Source organism: Diceros bicornis, chromosome 11 (assembly GCF_020826845.1).
Source record: "Diceros bicornis minor isolate mBicDic1 chromosome 11, mDicBic1.mat.cur, whole genome shotgun sequence".
NCBI lineage: Eukaryota > Metazoa > Chordata > Mammalia > Perissodactyla > Rhinocerotidae > Diceros > Diceros bicornis.
Genome location: NC_080750.1, coordinates 42,533,466 through 42,558,506, shown reverse-complemented (window position 1 = coordinate 42,558,506; position 25,041 = coordinate 42,533,466). Strand labels below are relative to the sequence as shown.

The window sequence follows — 25,041 nt, the reverse complement described above, 5'->3', positions numbered from 1 at the left end:
AGAAAGGTTCTAAACAATTAAAACATACTATCTTAGTCTGTTCAGGCTGCTAGAACAAAGTACCACAGACTGGGTGGCTTATAAACAACAGAAATTTATTTCTCACAGTTCTGGAGGCTGGAAGTCCAAGATCAGGGAGCCAGGACAGTCAGTTTCTGGTGAGGGCCCTCTTCCTAGTTGCCGACTGCGGACTTTTTGTATCCTCACATGGTGGAGAGCCCAGAGCAAGCTCTCTCATGACTCTTGCAAAGGAACTAATCCCATGACCTCATCTAATCCTAATTACCTCTCAAAGACCCCACCTCCTAGAATGATTACATGGTGTAGGGTTTCAACATATGAATTTTGTGGGGGATGCAAACATTCAGTCCATAACAGGTACCAAAATCAGAAAAAGGCAGTACAGCTGGATCCAGAGTGGTGGAGTGAAATGAGATCAGAAGGGTGGGTAGGGCCATATTAGGTAGAGTCTTGTACTACTGGAAGGACTCAGACTGAAGGAGTCTGAATTACAATCCAAGTATAACGGAAATATATTGGCAGGTTCTGACCACGGGGTGACAAGATTTGAGTTAGTTTTAAAAACATCAATCCCAGTGCTTGGTTGAGAATTACTTATAAAGGGGCAAGAGTGGAGGCAGGGGGACTAGTTAGGGTGAGATTTGCAGAGGTTGAGGTGAAAGAAAACCCCAAAGACTCATAACAAATCTCTTTAATGGTAAGGAGACTTCATTGGTGAAAGGAAGCTGAATTTATTTTAATAATGTCTCCATTTACATGCAACATATCTGCTGTAAAATAAATTGTTTTATTATTATTTTGTCAGAGGTAGAGACGATGGTGTGGCTGTAGATTAGCAATTACACATAACTCCACTGTATATTAAAAAGGCATTTGACTGTTGCTGCAAGGAACCACCATGCAGGCCTTTTGGTCCTGCCTAAAGGAGAGCAACAGTATCTAGGATATTAATTCTTCCCTCCAGCATAAATACAAAATTGCGGAAAGCATTTGCTAAATATGGCCAGCCATTCCTAAGAGGGCAGAGAGTCCTTCCTCGGGCATTCTTTATTAGAGGCCATTTATCAATTTCTACCTATTATTACAGGTAACTGAAGGGAAACCTGCGACTATGGCAATTTATTGGCATTTTTCTTGGGCTCAGACACAAGCTATTTTGAAAGTAGTATCAACAGTGGTGGTCCTGCCTGCAAAATTGCTTGCTCAGAGGCAACTGTGAAGCGCTCAGAGGTGGTGGGGCCTCAGCCACTCCGTCTTTCTGCCCATAAATCAGCATCGTCAAACATCCTGGAAGTGTTGCGATGGCGCTGAAGGCATAAAAAAGTGTTCGCAAGCCGAATCTATTGTCGTCCTTCCAGGTGGCAGAGAGGAGTGACAAGAGGCTCACACGTCGCTGAGTAGTAGCGCGGCATAATAAAGCGTAGTTTGCACCATGTGTCACAGATTTCTCAGGGTTTCTCGAAGGTTTTTCCAAGTTCCGCCTTCCCCCCTTTGCAGTCATCCCGGCCCCAGCTGTGCATCGGCCTTTGACTCCATCTGTCCTTCCGCTGGGGACGAGTCTTTCTCGCCAAATGGAGAACACAAGTCTGGCTCCCCAAAGTGATTATAACCCCCACCTTCTCCGCTCAGCCTGAGCCAAGCGTCAGGCCCGCTGAAGGGAGGAGATGGGGAGGAAGGCTTGTAAGAGGCTGCGCCCCTCACCTTCCCCCACCCATCGCCACTTTGCACGCAAAGCCAGAGCAGACGCCCCGCCTGCGGGACCCCAAACCGGTCCAAATCTCCTGGTCTTTTTCCATTTGCTACCCTCTCCTCCGTCCCCGGCCCAGTTGCGAACGCGCCCTGCTGCAGAGCGGCGACTCGCAGGTTGGAGTTGCCCTCGCGTGCGCAGCGTCACACTGCGCCGAGGAGAAGGGAGGGGAGGCGGCGGGGGCTGGGTCGGAGGGGGAGCCGCGCGGTCCTTCGCGTCCCGAGACGCCGCGGGGAGCGTCCGCCACCGCCGCGGCCAGAGCCGCTCCTCCCTCCTTCTCTCCCTCCTTCGCTCTGGCCCGGCGCCCTCACTCTCGGCCTCCCCGCCCTTACTCCACCCCCTTCCCCGGCTCGACCCGCATCCTCTCCTTGTGTGTGTGCGCTTTAAATAATTTCCTCCTTTTTGGCAAAAGAAATAATGCACCTGACGTTACCAGGGGGAAACAACCAGCGGAGGAGAACAAGGAACAGATGTAAAAGGAATAAAAGGAGAGAGAGAAAGAGATGAGACTCGTTTAAAGAAATCCAGGGGCTGAAGAGGTGGCTGCAGCAGCAGAGGCAGCTAGAGCTTTCCTGTCTGCGTGAGCTGCAGGCGGAGGACGTTTTCACCAGTTGCAGATGTAACCTCGGGAACTCCTGGGTCTGTTGGTTTGTTTGCCAAACAAAGTCTTTTCTTCTTTGGCTCAGACACTGAAAAGGCTCCTGGATTTTTCTGCCATCCTGCGACAAGCTGACAGTTACCCGGGAGCCTTCCCAAGGAGCTGGCGGAGAAATGATCCCTTCTGGGCGGAGGATGGGCGCCGGGCGTCAGCGGCGTGGGGCTCCCTCCTGGAAGCGCCTCCTGCTCCCCGGGAGGAGAGGGTCACCCCGCGGGCGGCGGGGAGGCGGCGGCGGCTCCAGGGCGCGGCGCTTCCTGCTCGGGCTCTTCATGCACGCGTGGCTGTGGGCGGCCTCGGGCACATGTGCCCAGGTGTTCAACCTCAGCCTTTCTGTGGACGAGGGACTTCCTCCGGACACTCTCATCGGCGACATCCACGCCGGGCTGCCGGCCACGCAGCAGCAGGAGGGGGGAGGCTTCTTTCTGTCGGAGGATTCGGATGACTCCCCGCTGCTCGACGACTTCCACGTGCATCCGGACACCGGCATCATCCGCACGGCTCGGCGCCTGGACCGCGAGCGGCGCGACCACTACAGCTTCGTGGCCGCCACGCTTCTGGGCGCCGTGGTGCAGGTGGAGATCCGCGTCAACGACGTGAACGACCATTCACCCCGCTTTCCCCGCGACTCCCTGCAACTTGACGTCTCGGAGCTCAGCCCGCCAGGTACCGCTTTCCGCCTGCCAGGTGCCCAAGACCCCGACGCCGGGCTGTTCAGCACACAGGGCTACACCCTGATCCAACCGCCCAATCTTCCCGAGGACCCCGCAGGACCGTTCTTTCAGTTGCGCTACGGGACCCCGGGGTCACCACCGTCGCCGCGGTCCTCGTCGCCCCTGGAGCCCCTCGACCTGGTGCTACTGCGCCGCTTGGACCGAGAGACGGCGGCGGCACACGAGCTGCAGATCGAGGCGTGGGACGGCGGTCGTCCGCGGCGCACGGGCCACCTGCGTGTGGAGCTGCGCGTGCTGGATGAGAATGACAACCCGCCCGTCTTTGAGCAGAGCGAGTACCGCGCCGCGGTGCGCGAGGACGCTCGGCCGGGTGCCGAGGTGTGCCGCGTGCGCGCCACCGACCGTGACCTGGGGCCCAATGGCCACGTGCGCTACAGCATCCGCGCCCGGCAGGCGCCCGGGGCAGGTGGCGGCGGCGGATCACTGGGCGACGCGGCCTACTTCACTGTGGAGGAATTGAGCGGCGTGGTGCGGCTGCAGAGGCCGCTGGACCGCGAGGCGCAGGCCTGGCACCAGCTGGTGGTCGAGGCCCGCGACGGAGGTGCCGAGCCCGAGGTCGCCACCGTGCGCGTGTCCATCGCGGTGCTGGACGTGAATGACAACCGGCCCGCCATTCACCTGCTCTTCCTCACCGAGGGAGGCGCCGCTCGTGTCTCTGAGGGTGCCCGACTTGGAGACTATGTGGCTCGTGTTTCAGTGTCCGACACGGACGGTGACCCGGAGAAGGAAGAGGAGGCCGCTGGAGAACTTGATGTAGGCCTCGGAGGCGGGAGCATCTCGTTGTCCTTGGAGGGCGGGGAGGGAGCCTTCGCGCTGCGGCCTGGAGGCTCTCCAGGGGTTTTTTTCCTTTGCGTGGAGGGGCCCCTGGACAGGGAGAGCCGAGACCTGTATGATTTGCGACTGGTGGCCACGGATGCGGGGTCCCCGCCGCTGAGCGCGGAGGAAACGCTGCTGCTCCGGGTCGCTGACCTCAACGACCAGCCGCCTCTCTTCAGCCGGGAGCATTACCGGGCCTCAGTGTCCGAGGCCGCGGCCCCCGGCACCGCGGTCTTGTGGGTCAGCGCCTCCGATGCGGACGAGGCTGGCACCGACCACGCCCGGCTGCGCTACACGCTGGTCCACCTTCAGGCCCGCTGCAACCCAGAGGCTCTCCGGGCCCCGGCAGAGTGTGGACCGTCCTTCACCATCGATCCCGAAAGTGGCGTGATCAGCACCACCCGGAGTCTGGACCGAGAGGTCCAGGAGGCGGTAGAGCTTAGAGTGGTGGCCCAAGACCTTGGAGAGCCCCCGCTCTCTGCCACCTGCCTGGTGAGCATCACCGTCGACGACGTGAATGACAACGAGCCCATCTTCCTGAGGCAGGTATACAACGCCACCCTTGCGGAGCATGCCCCGGTTGGACATTGCTTTCTGCAGGTGAGTGCATCAGGCCAGTGGATCAACCGGAAGGCCTGGGAAGGGATGCAGAGGTTGTGAGTCTGTCCAGGGAAGGAGAATTGTGATACGGATGGTTGTACCCTGGCTCGGAAAGCGGGGGACATGGGCGCTAGTTCCTCCTCTACAGTGAGATGAATGGGCGCCCTCTGGTCACCTAACCTTTCTGCCAGGGGCTTGGACTGAATGATCTCTAAGGTCCTTTCTACTTCAGGTGATATTTGGATTTCGATTTTGCTTATGGAATCCCGGTTTCCTTCTGCTGGATATGTGCACTCAAGTCGGTTTGGGAAGAACCACCTATTCTCAAACAGTATACTCCTATTTTTAAGCAATGTCTCATATTTTTGAGCATCATTATGTGGCATCCTAGGGAAATAAAGTGGCCCTCGCAAATTAGGTTTCCAAATAAACAAGTGTCTGCCTTTAAACACTGAAAATGTTTTGAGTAACTGTTTCTGGAGACTTAGACATTTGCTTACCTTCTTTAGAAGTGTACAAAGGCTAGTTGAGAACGTGACGTCATTTTTATCAGTTGTGGGCTGGCCTCCTCCAGTGATGCCTCAGGCCTCTGAGGAGTGGTGGGGCTCAATCATCATTTATAAAATGGGGCTCTGCTTTTTGGGTGTGTTGCCTTTTAGAGTTCTGATCTCTCCTTCACACTCAGAATGGTGCGATTTGCACCCTTCCAGCACCACTCTTTATGGCTTCCAATTTCCTATTTCTTATCTGATGTGAGATAACAAACCAGATTTCCAAGACTGATTTAGTTACTGGAAGATAACTTGAGTAAATAAATAGAGCCTGAGAGGCTAACTAGTTGGTGAAGCTCTAAAGCTTTATTTAGCTTTCAAGCAGGATTGTTTTATTTCCTGGTTCTCAGGGAGGTGAGGCTTTAGCATTTATAAGTTATGTTTCAAATAATAACCTTTAGATAAATGAGATGCAACTATGTTGCAAAAATGAGTTTCATGACTGCTTCTATTTTTTTTAATCCTTTGACTCTGTGGGCAATAATACTCTCCATCCCTTTCTCTAGCGTGATTGGCAACTCTGAGTTGCTAGGTTATTAAAAGAAGGCTTGAAAATCAATTAATGCTTTCTGCTGAAACAGACAAACTACAGATGTCAGTGAGTAACACAATGGGAGTTTATTTATCTCTCAAGCAGAGTCTGATATGATGCAGGTTGGCTGGTCCTCCTCTGTCCAAGGTAGGGCCAGGCCTGGGAGTGACTTAGATCACATCCACCAATGTCCCATTGGTCAGAGCTCTGCCACATGACCTCAGGTGTACTGCAGAGGAGGCTGAGAAATGTAGAGGGGCACATAGGTGCCAGGATGCCCTGATAGTTTCTGCCACAGATTTCTAAAAATGAAGTCATAATAGGTGAGAGGTTGGACTAGATGATTTCCAAAATTTCTTCCATCCGGAAGACCTTAAGGATCTTGGTATGAAACAGTACAACTTGGCTCCATTTGAAGGAAAATAAGCAGAGTGGATTAATTGTGATTCATTTGATTAGAACTTGTCTTTAGAGTTGTTTCTAAAATTGTGAGATGAGTCTGCCATGAGGTGCGAGTTTATCCTGTTATTATGACTCGGTATGTGGCGGATCCATTATGGTGAGCTGAACTTGGCTCAAGTGTAAGACTGCATCTCCAATTGCAGAAAACCTTTCCAGATTGCTAAGTATTGCTGTAGATAGTATTAAATCGTGCTGATTGGAATTTCTGGAAATTCCAGCAATCTAGCCCCGCAAGGTTAAGAAGCCGTCTTATTCACTGGGTTCACTGGTGGCCCCTCCACAGCAGCTGTGTGAACTTTCTGTGTTCCGTAAGCCCTCTAGCTGACTCTGTCCCCTAACTTCCAGGTCAGCCTCACCGGAATGTCTTCCATCTGCTTTCTCTCTGTTTACTCTCTCAATCTTTCTTTATACCACTTTGTGAAAATGAACCTCCCCAGCTAGCCTTTGGATCTCATGGCCTTTCTTTTCTTCCAGGGCTTTGTTTAATTCCATTGTATCAATTCTTATAACTGTACCTTCTTTCTGTTGCTCTCTACCTGTGTACTCCCTTTAGATCTCATGTCTGCTCAATTCTCCTTTGTCAAAATCAAATAAAAACAAATGAGAAACAACAGAGGCAAAAAAAGTTCTTTCCTAGATTCCCTGTAAAGAAACACCATGTCATCTAATAAAATAAACCCTCGAATTTTCAAGGTGTCTTTTTCCACATTACTAGGTGGTTTTTCCACATTACTAATCCTTGGGGTTCTACTCTTATGACTGCTCTTGCTGCCATCACAGGGCTGGCTGAACCCTTTTATGTTCTCATGCCCAGATTGGAACTTTCCAAAAACTTTAAATGTGGGGCAGAACAAGGGGATTTAATACAAAGTACAAGAACCAGCAGCAGCCTGAGATAGGTGACCTCCAGCCTTTCACAACCTTGCTGGCACTTGCCTGGATTTCTTAATTTCTTGCTCCCCACAGCCCGCTGTGTGGAGAGCCCCTTCTTAGCAACTCATCCCTCAGGAGCTCCTTTCAGTATTTCTTGATGCTTTCATGGTCAAGGCAGAGAGGGATTTCTACTCCGCAGACACTCAGGGGTTTCCTCCCGAGTTCCAGTGTCTGGCCTGAAAGATTCTTTTTCCTCAGATTGCTGTCAAAAGGACGAACTTCAGTCTCAAGGCAAGACCTCCACTCTCAAGGCCACGTTAAATCCAATGATGTGGACTGCACTTGCAGCCTTTATCTTGTAACCAGATCTTAAAACAATATAACTGCAGCATTTATACCTGAATCACACACATGCCGTCGCAAGATTATTCTCTCATACTCCCTCAAATGTCAGTACTGTCATGCCCTTGGTTAACAACAGGGATACCTTCTGAGAAATGCATCATTAGTAGATTTCGTCATCGTGCGAACATCATAGAGTGTGCTTACACAAACCTAGATGATGTAGCTTACTATACACCTAGGCTATACGGTACTAATTTTATGGGACCACTGTTGTGTATGCAGTCTGTCTTTGACTGAACCGTTACACAGTGAGTGACTGTACTGTATTTATTCACTAATTCATTTACTTAATCAAACAACAGTATTCATTGAATAAACAACATTCAATGAACAAATATTTACCGAGTACCTGTTACATGCCAGGATGTGCTGTTGGGGTTGGGGATGCAGCGGTGAGCAAAACGGGCAAGGTCCCTGTGCTAACGGAGTGTATGGTCTTGTGTTTCTGTCTCCATCCCTCCACTGTCAGTCCTCAAGAATGAATGATGTATGCCCTGCCTTCACTTGCTGATCATTCCTTAGCCTCCTGTTCTGACCTTCCATCATTATTATACTAAATCCTGTCTCTCAAAAGCTATGTTCTTTTATTTAAATCCAGTGGGCTTTTCTTCTTCATAACCTCCCTCATTCTCTCTAAAGCATTTTAGACTGTGGCTCACTTCCTTTCTTGAAGGCATCTTCTTCACTGCCATTTGTCTCATTGCATTCTCTTTCTGTCTCTCTCTTGCCAATTCCTTCTTTCCTCTTGTGCCACCTCACTCAGTGTGGTGGACGCATTTTCAAGCTCTTCCTCTCACTTCTCTCCTTTCTATATTTTCTTCTTTATATTCCCAGAACTGCAACTTTTTTTTTTTGTTTAACATCTCCCAGGTCAACCTCCCTTATAAATTCCAGATTAACATTTCTCTACCTGGTATGTATCTCTACCTGGATATATATTGGCACCTCAAATCTAGCATTTCCCAAATCGAAGTCATTTTCCTTCTACTATTTTTAATTTCTTTCTTTTTCAATTTTCATTAATCAGCTCCTTTTTAAAACTTTCCTATTTTTGTTAATATGTCCTTCCTATACATATGTTTATGTGTTCGGTGTGTATGTATTTGCTGTTTATTGGAGTGGTTGTATTTTGCGTTGTTGAGAATTACAAGGGTAAAGAGCAAGGTCATGTGTCATATCAATCAGTTGGGTAAAAATCAGGTCTTGAGATTCCAACCTGGCGCTGTGGGGAGAGCCCCTGGCTGTGCCTGTTTGTTTGCTCTCATGGCCTGACGTTGAGGAGCCTGTCTAGGAGGGGCGCCTGGGCAGTAGACATTAAAAATAGCATCTACCATCTGGGAAGACACCGAGAGATGGGAAGGCCTGATGCCTACTGTGCTCCATGGGCTGAAGAAGACTAAACTATATCTTGTTTCTGATTCATTATATCTTTTGGAGTTATTTCCTTTTTATGAACCCCCTAGCCCTTAGTAAAGTCTTTCTAACTGTGTTAGCTTTGTCTCAACTGTGCTGTGGAGGTAAAAATGGAGAATCCAAAATGTCCTCTAGGGGGTGGTATGATTTAAGGGGAGGGTATTAATTGGCTTTAGTCAAAGTGCCCAGGCCTGGCAGCCCTTCTCCTCAAGCCTGTGGATGACGATGGCAGACAGCAAGGGATGCTGAGGTAAGGTGGTTCTGAGGAACAGTGTGAGGCTCTCTCTCTCTCAAGAGGTTCTCCTGGTGCCAGCTTTGGAAGTAAGAGACTTTAATAAGGGAGATGATGTTTCCTAAAATCTTAGTGTCATCTTTGAGTCCTCCCCAAATTTGACCACAGGAGTTGCCGAGGCCTCCAGTGTTTCTTGCATCTGTCCCTTCATTTATACCCGTTGTCATCATCCTAGTTCTGTCCACTATCACCTCTTGTCTTCTCTTGACTTTCTTTCAAATTGGAGAGTTTGGCTCACCACAAATAACACCTCTTCCCTCTAAAGGTTTTCTAGTTCTGTCCAGCTCTTTTCTTAATGTTCTTTACAGTGCTATAGTTGTTTACTTGTATTAGAAAAATAATGGACTGTGAGTACCTTGTGGGGGTGCAATTTATTCCTAGTGTCCTCATTCTCATATACCAGAAGATCAATAGCTTTGTTAAATTGTACTGAAGAGCTGCATAATGAAAAACAAAATCTGCTAGTAAGAATTACAACTAGTCAAAGTTTTTACTTTTTAATTTGCATGAGTATTAATTTTATTGTAAACTTTATTTACTCAGTGTGTTTCATCATTGATCCTTTGGAATTTTATGGCCTGAATTGCATTGCTTATCCCTCACCTTACTACTCATGTACTCTTATTGTTTACCTTACATACATGCTTACATGCTTACATAGAGTGTACCAGCTTTGATGGACCTATTGTTGTATTACCCGTAAGTGACCGTCTTATTCTGGCTCTTTTAAATGGACCCGACCCATCTGTACACATGCATTCAAAGCATGTGAGATTTCCACAGTGGTCGTTTGCGCCTGTCTCCAGGATATGTCTAGATTACCCGCCAACTGTTGTCTTCCCTGATTATCCCACTCCTGCTGGCCTTATACCTTAGTTCCCAGCATGTGCTCCATATGCCTCTGGCTTTGCTTTGATGATCTGTTTGGCACTCAAGATTGACTGTAGAATTTTCTCTCAGACTTCATTTTGATATCTTTCCTCACTGTGTCCCCCACCCAACTGCTACCCAAGACTAATCAGTTGGCTTTACTTCCTTTCTCCTTTTCCTGCTTGAGAAAGATGATCAGATAATATGTTTGATATGTAATAGGAGGGGAATAGCCTAGAATCTGTGGAATGTCCCTCTAGTTACAGTCAATATATAACTTGCCAGGGCTTTGTCTAGTTCTTGGTTCTGTAACTAAAGATGATTGACATTACATGGTAGAGTGTTCATAGCATTGAAAATTAAAATTAAGCTGCATGCAGTGATGAAAATGTAGACAATTATGGGGCTAGAGGACCTGGTTTTGAATCTCAGCTCCACTACTTCTAGCTGTGTGATCATGGGCACTGTGCCTCAGTTTCCTATCTGGAAAGTATGGATAACAATATTGTTAGCTTGATGAAATTTTTGTGTGGATAATGAATTAATACATGTATGCTTAGAACAATACTTGACTCATAGTAAATGCTCAATGTGTGTTATATATTATTAAATGTTAGTAAGTAGGACTTCTAGAAATGAGGAAGAAACTATTTGCCTGATATAGCAAAGGCTGAGAACTAATTGAAAATGACAGTTCAAATAAAGATTCTCTTGCACTAAAAGATGGAAAAAGGAGCAGAAAAAATTTAAATTGTGTATTAGGTTTTTAGTTAGATATATATGTTTCTGGCAATGAAAGCACAAATCTGTTTTACTTACTTTGGGCGCTTGTAACTTCTCCTTATGGGCTTATAGAATCCCACTTGTCCTAAGGAAGGTTCAGATGACCTCTCAATAGTGATCCTTGCTCCTCTCCCCTCCCCCCAAAAAAGCACCATGAAGGTCTTAGAGAGACTAGGCAGTGTGATGTAAGTTGTGGCTAAGGCCTGGGCGTGGTGGGTCATAAGTCCTTAGGGGTTCACCTCAGGGCACTAACCACCACTTACATTCAGTGCCAGTACCTGGCCACTCTCAGGTGTGCAGGGCATGATTCTAGTCTAGAAAATGTCTTTTATTCTGTTTATCAGTTTTTACTCTTTGGAATCTTTTATTGAGACAGCATGGAAAAAGCACTGGATTTAGAGTCAGGAAACCTTGGTTCCAATTCTGACTGTACCATTTACTATCTCTATTAACTTTTCTGGCCACAATTCTTTATCTAAAATGTGTATTAGTCAGGGTTCTCAAGAGAAGTAGAACCAACAGGATATCTATCTGTCTGTCTGTCTATCTATCTATCTATCTATCTATCTACCTACCTATCTGGAATTGACTCATGCAATTATGGAGATTGAGAAATTCCATGATCTGCTGTCTGCAAGCTGGAGGCCCAGGAAAGCCAGTAGTGTAATTCAGTCCTAGTCTGAAGGCCTGAGAACCAGGAGAACTGATGGTGTAAGTCCCAGCCAGAGGGCAGGAAAAGACTGATGTCCCAGCTCAGCAGTCAGGCAGAGAGAGTAAATTAATCCTTCCTCCTTCTTTTTGCTCTGTTCAGGCCTTTGATGGATTGGATGATGCCCACACACATTGGGGAGGGCATTCTGCTTTACTCAGTCCACCAATTCAAATGTTAATCTTATCCAGAAACACCCTCATAGACAGACCTAGAAATAATGTTTAGCCAGCTATCTGGGCATCCCATGGCCCAGTCAAGCTGACACATAAAATTGACTATCACATGTTGTAATTCATTTTAACAACATGCTGTTGTAAGGATTTGAGGTAATCTACACTATGTGGTAGAAAGTGGTTGGTGTAGTGAGAGTTAAGGGGCCTTGGACATGGGCAAAGTTCTTTATGTTGTGGATCAGGATGGAGGTTTCACTAGATGTAGACCTTCTAGAAAGTCCTCTGTTATGATGTATATGTTTTTATTTGTTTATACAATCTGTCGGGGATGCATTCCAATGTAGCTGCACATCTTTTTTTTTTTTTTTGCATAAGAATGTGCAAAATGGATTTCTGAAAGTGTGATCAGTAAGATTTCCTTTTCTGAGGACTGAAATCTGACAATAAATTAATTTTATTAACAATTAAACTTTAGACTTCTACTAATGAGCCACTCACGGCTAAATTATAAATTAAAAGTGAGCAACTGTAGAAGTAATTTATATTTTCATAGCCCATTAGGGAAATTATGCTAGTTCATTTTTACAAATGCCGGGTTATTGCTTGTAATTCTACTGAATTAAAATATTCATTTAAAAAGAATATGTGTTTTGTGGTGCAAATCGGCTGTGTGTAGATCAGCTGAATATCGTAACAAATACGAATTTTAATTAAAACTCTGTTTAAGACTACATAATCCGTGTGAGGATAGTGTGAATTAGAATAATCATGGTGTCCTGGCAGTGAAGTCTGCTTCCTGTAGTGAAGTAATAGGAGATGAGTTTTGGAGACGTGGGAGGAGTTTTGAAGACATGGGAGGAGATAGCTTGTGAAGGACTTTATTCACCTAAAGAGGTTGGCCTTTGTTATGGAAGCAACTGAGAGATATGGGGGATTTTTGAATAGAGATTGACATGTGTAAAGTAAGATTTTAGGAAGATGTGTCTTGAATGACTAAAAAGAAGAAAGCAGGGAAACCAGGTAGGAGGGTGCTGAGACTTATGTAATGATACATATTCAGCCAAGAGGATCCGAACTTGGGGAACGGTAGGGAAGTGTAAGAGAAAGGATAGCCTTAAGGAGCATCATAAAGGAAGAATTGGTACAGCTTGAATAAAGTATGAGGGAAGAAGCGGTAAGAAGTAAAAGATGATGCCATCTTTTTGGTCTGGGTTAGTTAGAGGAATGGGAAAAGCTGGAAATGAGTTTTGAAGGGAAAGATGCTCTCTTAGTTCAGTGTTTGGTATGTTGAGTACGAATTACTGGCCAATAGTCTAGGAAAAGATATTTTGTCTGCTATTTAGATATTCAGAACTGCAGGTTGGAGGTATACACTTGGAAGTCATTTCTGTGAAGGTGATAATTAAAGCTGTGGAAGTGAAAGTGAGGATAATGAGAGAAGAGTCAGTGGCTAAGGACACTGGCTGGGCAAGGGTCTTGCCACTCATATTGTGTTGGAGGGCAGATCTCAGTGATGAGAATGCTGTTTGCTCATTCTCCATGGTCCCATGGACTAGAACCTAGAGAGATGGTTAGGTCCTAGCCTTTCAGCTTTCTCAGTCTTTGATTTGATTTACATTTACTTTTTTGAAACTAGATTTTTTCTAGCCTTCTTATTCTTTTTTGTCTTTCCTTATATATCAGTCCCCTCTCTGTTTTAGTTCCTTCTGTGTCCAGCTAGGACTCCTGGATGCACCAAATTAATCCTTGCTCTTTCGTAGCTGTGCACATATTGCTGATCATTATCAATCTAGCTGTATGTCCCCCCCAACCCCTCAACTCTTGGACTGCGGAGCACAGCTGGAGCGATTCCGGTGATGATTGGTTCTATTATAAGAGGGTGGTATCAGCTGGTCCCTCAGTACTGCTGGGCAATTTTGTTGTATTCACCCTAGCATCTCTCCCATAACTTCACTCTCTTTAAGCATCATATCTTGCTCCCTTTACTCCTTACAGATAATCATGCCCCCTGCTCAGTAGAGTCCAGAAGCTGAAAACTTGCTTGTGCTTTTGCCTCCTGCCATCAGACTTTTCTGTATCTGCACCATCCACTCCCCAAGGACTAGGTGATTCTCTTCTGTCCAAATCAAACCCATCCATCCGTGTTCCACATTTCACCTCTCCCATCTTCTCTGACATTTCTTCTCAATTATCCCCTTTTTATTCTATCTTTTCTGCCTCTTCCTCTATACTTGTTTCTTCTCTCCAGCATATAATATGCTTCTCCGATTGTTTGCAGTATTTGCAAATCAAGTCTGTGGGCTTCTTCCCCCTGTTTGCTCAACTTCCTTCCTCAGTGCCCTGTAATGATTGAGTCTGCTACCCGTTGGTCCATCTCTTCCCAGACCTGGCCATATGTTAAGAGCTTTTCCACTTGAAGAAGGGTTCTGGAAATCTGTGCTGCTGTCTTGTTCAGTGTCTGGTATCCCTTGATGATGGATTCAGAACCTCTTGAGCTAAAGTGATCTTCTTCAGCATCTGTTAGTATGAAGAAGTTGTGAAGCAAATGTAGCTGCTAATGTATAGGAAATGACATGTAGGATTTATTACTGTCTACTTCTTAATGTTATATCCTGTAGTTGATGGAAACCATTAACTAATATCTTTCATATGAGAAGAAAGAGTTGAATCAGTTAGGATAGGATATTCTATTGAACAGACAAAAATACCTTAGTCTTGATTATTGTGTAAATAATCTTGCTGCTTTTAACTTTTTACTCGAAGGCTTTTGGGCATACTAACCCTGCTCTATGTATGCAGTAGGACACTGTGTCTTTCTTTCTTAGCAATTCTGTTTTAAATTTCCTTTTAAAAAACCCATGCTGTTAACTTCATTTCGGGTTTTACCATTTTCCCATAAGAACGCACATCTCAGATTGCCCACTTCCACGAAGTGCGTGGAAGCTATTTAGTAGAGAGGATGGAAGAGGTTTGCTGTGCTCATCATTTCCAGGTGTCCTTGATTTGGACAGAGGAAGAGTGATCTAGGGGATAAAAGCTTGCACTATGGAGCCAGATAGAACTGGGGTTAAATTTTGCTCTGACACTTAGTAACTTGGCCTCAAGCAAGTTCCCAGACCTTTGTAAGCTTCAACTTTCTCATCCATAAAATAGAGATGATAAAGGGATCTATCTCATAGGACTGTTGTGGAGATTACATGAGATGATGCTTATCCAGTGCACAGAGCAGTGCCTGACACATGGTAAACTCCCAGGCAAGTTTATTATTATGTGGGGCTTCACTTTAGTTTTGATTACTGAGGAGCTAAGTAAGAGTGAAAAAAAGAAATGTCAGTCTCTTATTTTAAAAATCTCAATGACTAGTCATGTTAAATGGATGGAAATATGATCCTCGACCTCAAATGACACTCTAGGAAAGCTCACTGTCTTAATTACTATGTAGAACTTCAGTCCCCAAATTAGTCTGCCTCTCACCGTGAACAGCCACAGGAGCCATGTGAGCCTTGAGGATACCTTGACTCTGTTGGTTTAAAGTGAAGCTTAAGTTGCCTGTTCTCTGACATTCTTCCACGGTTCATCTCTGGTATACTTGCAAGTCCCACAGCTTCCATTACCCTTGACACTTCTCTGGCCTTCCAAGGTCAAGGGTATTTCCTAACAAAGAGACACCACCAGGCTTTGTCTTGCTGCACTTATCTCCTGAGATGTTATCCCAGTGAAAGAGAAAAACATTGACTTCCTAGGATGTGGCTGACTTGTGTCTTAATTTTTTTATTGATTATCCTGAGAACTTATCCTTCTCACTCAGTAGTAGAAGTGGGGCAAAGGGAAGAAAGAGATGCTTTGAATTTCCTTTAATTAGCGTAAAAAGGAACAATATCATTTGTAGTACCCTTTAATGGACATTTATCCATACACACTACTTTGAGCATGGACTTAATTGTAAAATAAAGTCATTGAGTGGTTTTGAATAATTTCATTTATTGTAGGAAATTTACTAACAAAAGAAAGAGATCAATTAAAATTTATTTGGATGCCTCCTTTAAGAAAATTGAATAAGACAAATCATTCCTTAAAAGTTCTTTTGCTTATCAAAGTAGGAAACTTATAGTTAAAATATTACTATAATTAGAATATTAATGTAAAACTTTTTTAGGTGTTGTGTGTACACTTGACATATTGAGATCCCTTATGTAATCGAGTAAATTATTTGTTTATGCTCACTTTAGAGAAATTAGAACCTATGATTTCTATTTTTAAATGATGGTAGTAATTTTTAATTTTTGAATTTTTTTTTGTTATTGTTGGTTTACTTCATACTAAATCCTCAGACAAGAGAATACCATCCACTTGATGCTTTTGGGGAACATATTAAAAGGTGGCAAAAGCAAGGAAGAGTTGTCGTATAGCTTGTGTTCACAAGGATAACAAAGAGAAAAGAACAAAACAAAACTCCAGGCAATTTCTCCTCAATTTGATTACAGACAGTTAACCCAAAAATTCTGTTCAGGACAAAAGACTGTACTCTACCTTAAAAGCTCTTTTGTTCAGATTATTCTGAAAGTTCTTTTGTTCTTCATTTAAATTAACTGTGTAGAAATAGCCGTTGTTATGGATATGTTTTCAAGAGATTAAATATTATTTCTAGCCTTACCATAAATGGACTAAAATACTATTTGATTTTTAACAGTTGTCCAGTTAGAAACTTCTCATGTTGTATACTCTTGATTTCTACATTTGGAAACACAGAGGAAGTTATTGTTTACATAGAGATTGACTTGTATAGTTCTTAAGACTGTCTATTATAAAAGAACCAAGTCATGAGGTAAAGAGCAATCTAAGCTTATGCACTGTTTACTTTCCTTTGAAGTAGAGATTATTTTAAGTACTGGACTGTTAAAAATAATACAAAGCCTGTTCTGTTACATTATGCATAAACAAGAACATGATATTTCAGTGCTGGAAGATACTTTATTTCCTGGATTCATCTTACAAGAATTTTTATATTGTATTTTTCTTGTGTAGAATCTAATTGTCATGCTTATGTCTATCCCACTTCTATTGCCTCTGTCAGCATCCAGCATAAAGATGAGAGGTGGCAGGAAGGGCAATTTATAAATTAATGTTTGACATTTGTAAATTAATTAATGTACTCTAGGTAATATGCTTACTTGCATTAAAAATGTAGATTCTATGTATATTACAGCATACTCCTAGTACCACAAAATCCATTTAGTAAGTTCATCTTGAGTTTTGGATCTTGGTATATTTTAAAAGGAAGATATATTTTTTTGGAATACAATAATATCAGTTTTGCCATATACACGGAAGAGTACAATTGTGCTCTTATATAAATTCATAATATCTTCAGGCTACTCTGCTATTAATTTCTCTAAATGCATTTTAACATATGAAGTACAGTTATCACTTTTGTCTGTAATTTGTGAAGGTAACTTTTCTCTTTTTTTTTAAATAAGAAAGTTAAGCTTATTTCATGTGTAAAGAGGAGACTTCCTAGAGGCTGTTTTTCTTTATTTTTAAATATGTTTTTCTGCCTCACTCTTTCTTTTCTCTGTTTCTGAGATTCCAAATATACATATGTTAGATTTTTTGATCTCAGGTCTTGAGGCTGTGTTCATTTTTCTTTTTAATAATTTACTTTCTGTTCTTCAGATCAGATGACTTCTGTTGCTTTATTTTCAAGTTCACTGTTTTGTCCCTCAACCCCATTCTGCTGTTAAGCACATCCAACAGATTTTTTATTTCAGATATTGTATTTTTCATTTGTAGAACTTCCATTTTATTTTATTTTATAGTTGCTGTTTTTCTCTGCTAATATTCTGTATTTTTTCATTCATTACAAGAGTGTCTTCCTTTACCTCACATAGCTATCATAGCTGCTTTAAAGGTCTGTCTGTGAATTCTAACATCTGGATCAGCCTAGGGTTGGCCTCTTTGTTTTCTTTTTGCTCTTGAAAATGGGTCACATTTTCCTAGTTTCATATGTTGAATAATTTTGCATTGTATTCTGGACTGTTTGGAGATTTTGGTTTGGAGATTCTGGATTCTGTTATTTTCTTCTGAATAGTGTTGATATTTTTGTTTAAGCAAGCAATTAACTTGGTTGGACTCAAACTGCCAACTTGGATTCTCGGGCACCAGTGCAAATCTCAGTTCAGTTCTGCTTTTTCTTAACTGGACTTTTGAAATACGCCCCACACGTGTGTATTTCAGGGGTCAGTCAGAGATTCGGGCAGAGTTTATACAGAATTTCGGGCTTGCCCAGAAGGCTTTCTCCTATCTGGAATTTCCCTCTCACTTTCTAATGGCTGTGGTTTCCCTGAACTCTGTCTTAAGTTTCCTCAGTCCAAAAAGACTGTCTGTTTCTACTGGTGCTTTGGCCACTCTGAATGATGCCTTGACTGACACCTGTCCTTAGGTGACAGTCTAAAAATCAAAAAAATAATTTAATCTTAAAAAATGGGAAACTCACTCCACGTTATTCTATTCTTCCAATTTTTTAACACCTTGTGAAAATCCTACTATTTTTGTTCAGTCCCCAGAGCCTTCAGATTTTTTTTTTTTTCTGTTTTATTCATAGTTTATGGTTGTTACATGCAGGAGAGTAGGTTTTTGTACGAGTGTACTTGGCTATACCAGAAGCAAAATTCCTGATTTTTCCTTAAATTCAAATTTCTATTAATTTCAATGAGATTCAGATGATTAAGACTTAATAGTAAGAGCTCTTTGAAAATAGAGCATGTAGAATTTTACTTTATTTATAATATATTAGTTTATGATTGAATGGCAGCTAATAGGTACAGCTACAAAGGTTTATTGATTCAGTGCTTCGTGGATTAATTAATGTTACTAGTAGTAAATGTTAACAGTTTAAAATTGTTTAAGTATATTTTAGGCTCAACAAATAATTTCATGTATTTATAATTCTAGAATCTTAACTGAACAAATGATAATCCTTCATGAAAAAGTAGAGCTAGAAATCAACCCCATGAATTAGCTGATAATATTTCCCACCACATTTGGGTTTGGCTGAGACATATGGGAAAAGTAATTCACTGTGACTCATTTGAGGAAAATCAGTTTTTAGCAAGCTCTGTCCAAATGCAGAAAGCCAGCTAGGACTGTTAAAAATCATTAAGACTAAGTTTTAATATGCCAAAGGAACTTCCCTCTAAGTAGAAATTCATTTTGCTGTGTTTCTCTTTTTGTAAGTCAAGGCCTTAGAGCCCAAATATCTCACAATTATCTTTTAAGTGCATTGTTCTCTTATCACATATCAGATAGAAACTGACATTTCCTTTGATAATTACTTTCTTTCAAAATCTGAAACAGATCTGATTATATTACTCATGCTTAAAGCCTTCAGGGACTTTGCACTAGTTGTAAGATCAAGTTTAAAATCCGTGCCTGATCCATTCTACCTGCCTTTCTATGCTTGTTCCAAGGAACTCCTCCCAACCCCTTCATATTTCATGAAGGCACCAGGCTCTTTCTTACCACACACCTTTGCTCTGTGTTATGGACTGAATGCTTATGTCCCTCAAAATTCATATGTTGAAGCCCTAACCCCCAATGTGAGGGTACTTATAGGTGGGGCCTTTTGGAGTTAACTTGGTTTAGATGCGGTCATGAGAGTGAGGTCTCCATGATGGGGGTAGCGTCCTTATAAGAAGAAGAGACAGAGCTTGCTCTCTCTACTATGTGAGGAAACAGTGAGAAGGTGGCCATCTGCAAGACAAGAATAGGGCTCACCAGAACCTGATCATGCTGCTACCCTCAACTCGGACTTCCAGCGTGTAGGACTGTGAGAAATAAATTTCTGTTTTTCAGTAAAGTCTGTGGTACTTTATTATGGCAGCCAGAGCTGACTAAGACATTAGTTCTTCCCTTTGCTTAAATGTACTGTCCTTGTCATTTCTGCCATAGGTCCCCCTTCCTCCAGCTTCTCTTACTTGTTCCTTGAAAATATCCTGTCCTTCGGAAGCCTTTCTTGACCATCTAAGCTCCCCACTTCACCACTGTTAATTAAGTCCCATCTTATAATTACCCATAGATTATATGCACTATGCAATAAACCTCTTTTTTAGCACGCCTCACACAAGTAACCTGTGTGGTATCTGCTTGCCTGCTCATTAGAAGCTTCATGAGATGATGGCAGGGGCCTTATCTGTCTTGCTCACTGCTAAGAGCTTACTAAAATGCCTAGTACATAACGGTAAGATTTGTTCAATGATAAAATGGAATGACCTGCATGGTACTCACATAAATGAGTGTTAACTGCTTCAGGAATTGAGCATATCTTACAGCATTCTTACGGTTCTCTGAAAAGCAGCGCTGCCTTGAAACATCTACCGCAAACATTATGATATGGTAAGACAGTTAATATTCTTTTTATGTTGTAATTTAGTGCCAGACAATTTTCCTTTCATGTAAAAAACATGATCTTTGGCAGTGCCTCTTTTTACTGTCAGAATATGAAGCTATAAATTTTGCATATTAGTAGAAAGATTACTAGAGTCTTTTTGTTTCTTAAGTGTCTCAAATTAACAATCTGCTGTTTAGTCCTTTAACCTGTCCGTAAAAGGCACATATATCTCTCATTGTTATCCAAAGAAATTGGGTAGCTGATTTGAGAATATAGCTATATTTTAACATTTTAGTTTATTCTGTCTATTCTCTAACTTGAAAAATAAACAAACCAGTTCAAAATTTAAAACAGAAAGAACAATTATAGTAGATATATTTCCTCTTTTTTTTTGGAGGAATGCCAATATTGTAAAGCACTTTTCCCATCCTTTGAAGTAGAATATGAGCTGACTTATTAATAGTTATGTGCTCAGTGGGAGACAGCAAGTGGAAAGAGCACAGATAGACTGAGTCTGTCTGGCTCTGCATGTTACAAGCTGTGTTATTTGACCCTCATTTTATTCATCTAGAGAATGGGATAATCATATGTACTTTGAAGGGTTATTCTGAGAATCAAAGATAATATATTTCAAACACTAGCACACAGTAGGCACATAAAAAGTCATAACCATTTCCTACAAGTGGAGACATGGAAACTCAACCAGACATTATTCTTAGGACTGGTTCTTACTGAACTGGGTGAGATTTCTGCAAAAAGCAATGCAGGAAATATTTATTACGTAAAGGCAAATAGAATGTGAGTCCTCTGGCTGCAGGATTAATTTTCCTTATTAACATTGACTTGCTAGGATTTACTCATCGTGTCCTAACAAATAATTAGGTTGGGCGTGACTGTAAACGATATATCCTAATCCTGAGAAAAACTAATTTAAATAGGGCTGCATTAAATGCAAAAAGTGTGGCTAATTAATCCCTTTAAGATGTCAACTTATCAACTGTATGAATCTACCCTTAACTTATATTCCTCTCCAAGGGTTAATTTACGTTAATTTACAGGTTTTTTTTTTTTTTTTGTGAGGAAGATCAGCCCTGAGCTAACATCCATCCCATCCTCCTCTTTTTGCTGAGGAAGACCGGCCCTGAGCCAACACCTATTGCCAATCCTCCTCCTTTTTCCCCCCTTTTTCTCCCCAAAGCCGCAGTAGATAGCTGTATGTCATCGTTGCACATCCCTCTAGTTGCTGTATGTGGGACCCCGCTTCAGCATGGCCAGACAAGCGGTACGTCAGTGCGCGCCCGGGATCTGAACCCTGGCCGCCAGTAGCAGAGCGCGCGCGCTTAGCTGCTAAGCCACAGGGCCGGCCCCACAGTTTTGATGGGCAGAACTCTGTAGTATCAGGCATTGATTTATAAGATCCAGAGCTACTCTGAAATATGAAGGCTTCAGTTTAAATTCTAGTTTTTCTCCTTCTGGATTTTGTTGGGTTTCGTATGCTAAATTTAGAGTAAATATGTGAGATTACAGAAGGAGTTAAGTACATTCATTCCTTTGATATTTATAAGGAATACAAAAACAATTTCATTCCTTTGCTGAAAAATAGCTAACCTGGAAATTATGATAATGTAATAGTTGTTTTAAAAATTATTAACATATTAATTTTATTATAATTGAAATAGAAATAATGTAAACTATAACTTACAGCTTTTAGCTTCATTGTACTGCTGATTTATAACTTAGAGAAAGCTAAAATGATATTAATATAAAAATGAATTTGTTCCTTAATGAATGTTTTTCCTACAGAAGAAAACATGCTCATAATAATAGATCATCATAAACATTTATTGAATACTTACTATGTGCCAGGCGCTGTTCTAAGAGATTTGGATGAATTAACTTGTTGTGTTTCTCACGACACCTTGCATGGAAGGCACTACAATTTGTGGATGAGAAAATTTAGGAGTATAGAGATTAAGTATCTTGTCCAAAGTTCCCCAGCTAGTAAGTGGCAGAGCGTCTTAGGTCAAGTTATCTGGAAATAGTTGCTGAGATGGACACTTGCGTGGAGGAAGTTTCCTGGGGCACGCTCTTGGGACCGACACCTGGAAGGGAGTGAGGGAAGCAGGACTGAGCAGAAGAAGAAGGTGAATCATGGTGCAGATGCAGCACTGACCTCGGTCTATCCTCTAGGGAGCTCTGGGCTGGAGGAGCCCTTCAGAGCTCCCCTGGGTCAAGTCTTGGGGCTGCCCCTGAGGCAGGGTCATAGAGTGGGTGACGCAGCTCCCTTTGGCTGAGGACAGTTCCTGGGTAGAGACTTCGCTGCCAGCACTCCCAGCAGCTGGATCAATGAGAGCATGCGGGTGTGCTCGTCAGTTACGCCAGTGTAACTCAAGTGTTACCTGCTTCGTTGAGATCATGGTAGATTGACATGCTGACAGTAGTCTCATTTGTCTTTTGGAACATGACAGACCTCATTTCTAGGATGCTTTTACTATTGTGAGATTTAGAAAAAAGTAATTGGAACTAAGATTACTTTCATACTGTCCTGTAATCACAAACGTTAGACTTGGAAGAGATCTCAGTACAGAGCGTTACAATCATTGTCAAGGGGATAAAGCATCGAAGAGAAAAGAGCCTTTTAAAACTGTGGATTATTTACATATGTGCAACACTTTGGATAGCCAGCCAGAAGGCTGCTTTGTGGTTTCGCGTCCTGAAGCTTTGCTGTCAGGTTAATTAATAGCCCCTACAATCCAAACCGCCTTCTTTGCTGAAAGCTGTACTTTAAATAGCAAGTTGTTTTTGCTAGAGACTCACAGAACATAAGACACACAATATTTGGAGTAGAATCCTTAATGCTATCACTGTTAAAATAAGTACATGATTACAATGTTCAGTCTGAAAGCTCCAGCAACGTTGAAATCACCTACCGAAACGCACATCACCTTCAAAATCTGGAGCCGGAGCATTTCTATTCTCTGCTTCAACTTGTATTTTTTTCCTACACTTTTTGTGAGGATTTGGCATAGATTTGCATTAATAAGAATTACTCTTCCAGTGAAAAGTTCAATCTCAGACTCTAAAGCATTCTCTAAAGTTTAGAGAATGGAAAAGACACAGAACAAATGCTACGCACGTGACCATAACGAGGCTTCAGTTCTGGTGACGGCAGAGATGCTTGCTCCCTGAGACAGTCATCCTCTCAGCATTGCGCAGATGTGCCTAGAAGGGTCAGTGGGTCTTAAATTTGACTCAGGGTTTATTAACTGAGAAGTAAAAATCATCTGTGGTTGAAGACAGCCAGTGAGGTATTAAGATAAATCACTTCTAACTCAGTTAGAAACATAACTCTTTTCATAGCTGACCTTGAAAATAAAGGAAAGCATAGTTAGATCAAAAGTAGGAAGGCTCTCACACAGTTACCCTCACGCTATGATATGAAAAGAGTATTATCAGGAACACATTTTATTTTTAACCATAATTTATTTCAGACCTATGTTGGAATAAATAAAACACGTGAGCCTTAACAGATGCAAATAATAGGGAGTAATCTTTGCATGAGTAATTTAACACATTGTGTAAACGGTGGAATCATTGTGATACAAAACTGGGCTGTCAGAGATGCTGAGGAGTTGAGACATTTTTAATGTGTAACTTGAATTAAGTCAGTGTGTCCTGAAGACACATGGCCGTGGTTATAAAATCCAGCTAGCACATCTTCAACCACTGCGAAGTGACTGAAAGTAAGTTTTGATGTTAGATTTTTTCTATAGCACAGCTGCAGAAACCCAGTAGCCCAGTAGATTCTTTTCCAGGTTACTTCTCTTGATTTCTAGATGTGGTTGCCCAAATCCAAAGTATGTATGAAACTCCATCTATACCAGAATGACCTTTAGTTAACTTTGACCAAGTGTTACAATGGAAAAGTGTGGCGGTAAAATCTCCTTTTAGAGTCCTTAGTCCTGCTTCCTTAATTTTTTCAAGGGGAGGAGAATGCTTTGAAAAACATAAATTTCTTATAAATCTAACCTAAACCCAGATGGTAGTGAAACTTTTAGGACTTTTCCAATAGGAGTTTTCTTGAGAAACATAGCTTATGAGATGAGTGGCTATATGTATACAGTGGTATCAAGACTTTGGGCCCTAAGTAACATTGGTTGAAAATTGTGTATGAGCCGTTGGTGAGGTAATATCGGGGTTAGCTGACAGATCTTACTTAATATTAGCCAAAGCAGTTTTGCTATTGTTGAATATTAAAAAATTGCTTCCTATTTCTCTCTTCCTCCATCCTTCCCTCCCTCCATTCTTCCCTTTCTTCCTTCTTTCATTCTCTTTCTCAATTGCTCATTCATTGTCATTCACTTATTCATTCAGCTAATATTTTTTGGCTGCTCACCATGTTCCAAGCCCTGTTCTAGGCACCGGAGATACAAGATACAGTAGGGAACAATTTTCAGAGGTTGTTCTCTTGTCAGAGAAGACAGGCAGAAAATGAAAAGAATAAAAAATAAAATAGCAAACTGTAGTAAGTACTGTGAAGACTAGAAAACATAGTCATGGGCTAAAGAGTGGCTGGGGCAAGGTGATACTCCTTGAGCGAGAGTAGAAACAGAAGGCTTCTCTCCGAGGGTGGTACTCCAGCTGAGATCTGAATGATGAGAAGGAGGCAGCACTGCTAATACTACCTGGGGCAATAGCATTGAAGGCAGAAAGGAACAATAAGTGTAAAGGCACTGAAACAGGTAGGAGCTTGTTGTGGTCAAGTGATGGAAGGAAGGCCAGTGCAGTTGGAGCTTCATGATCAAGGGGAAGAATGGGAGGAGAGAGAGGTAAGGGCCAGGTCATGTAGGGTGTCACAGACTGTAGTAAGAGGTTTGGGTTTATGCTGATTAAATGCAAGGGCATTGGAGAGTTTTTTTTTTTTTTTTTTGTGAGGAAGATCAGCCCTGAGCTAACATCTGCCAATCCTCCTCTTTTTTGCTGAGGAAGACTGGCCCTGGGCTAACATCCATGCCC

At 42.6% G+C, this 25,041-nt stretch overlaps 1 protein-coding gene across 1 annotated transcript in view; it reads left to right on the top strand.

Moving 5' to 3' along the window:
• The first annotated feature begins 2,431 nt into the window (after positions 1-2,431).
• The window catches only part of DCHS2 (dachsous cadherin-related 2), a 242,228-nt gene continuing 219,618 nt past the window's right edge, over positions 2,432-25,041 (top strand). The window contains exon 1 of the mRNA XM_058550238.1: positions 2,432-4,573. Within this exon, the coding sequence (XP_058406221.1) occupies positions 2,540-4,573 (2,034 nt within the window). The 5' untranslated portion in view covers positions 2,432-2,539. The remainder of the gene's footprint in view (positions 4,574-25,041) is intronic.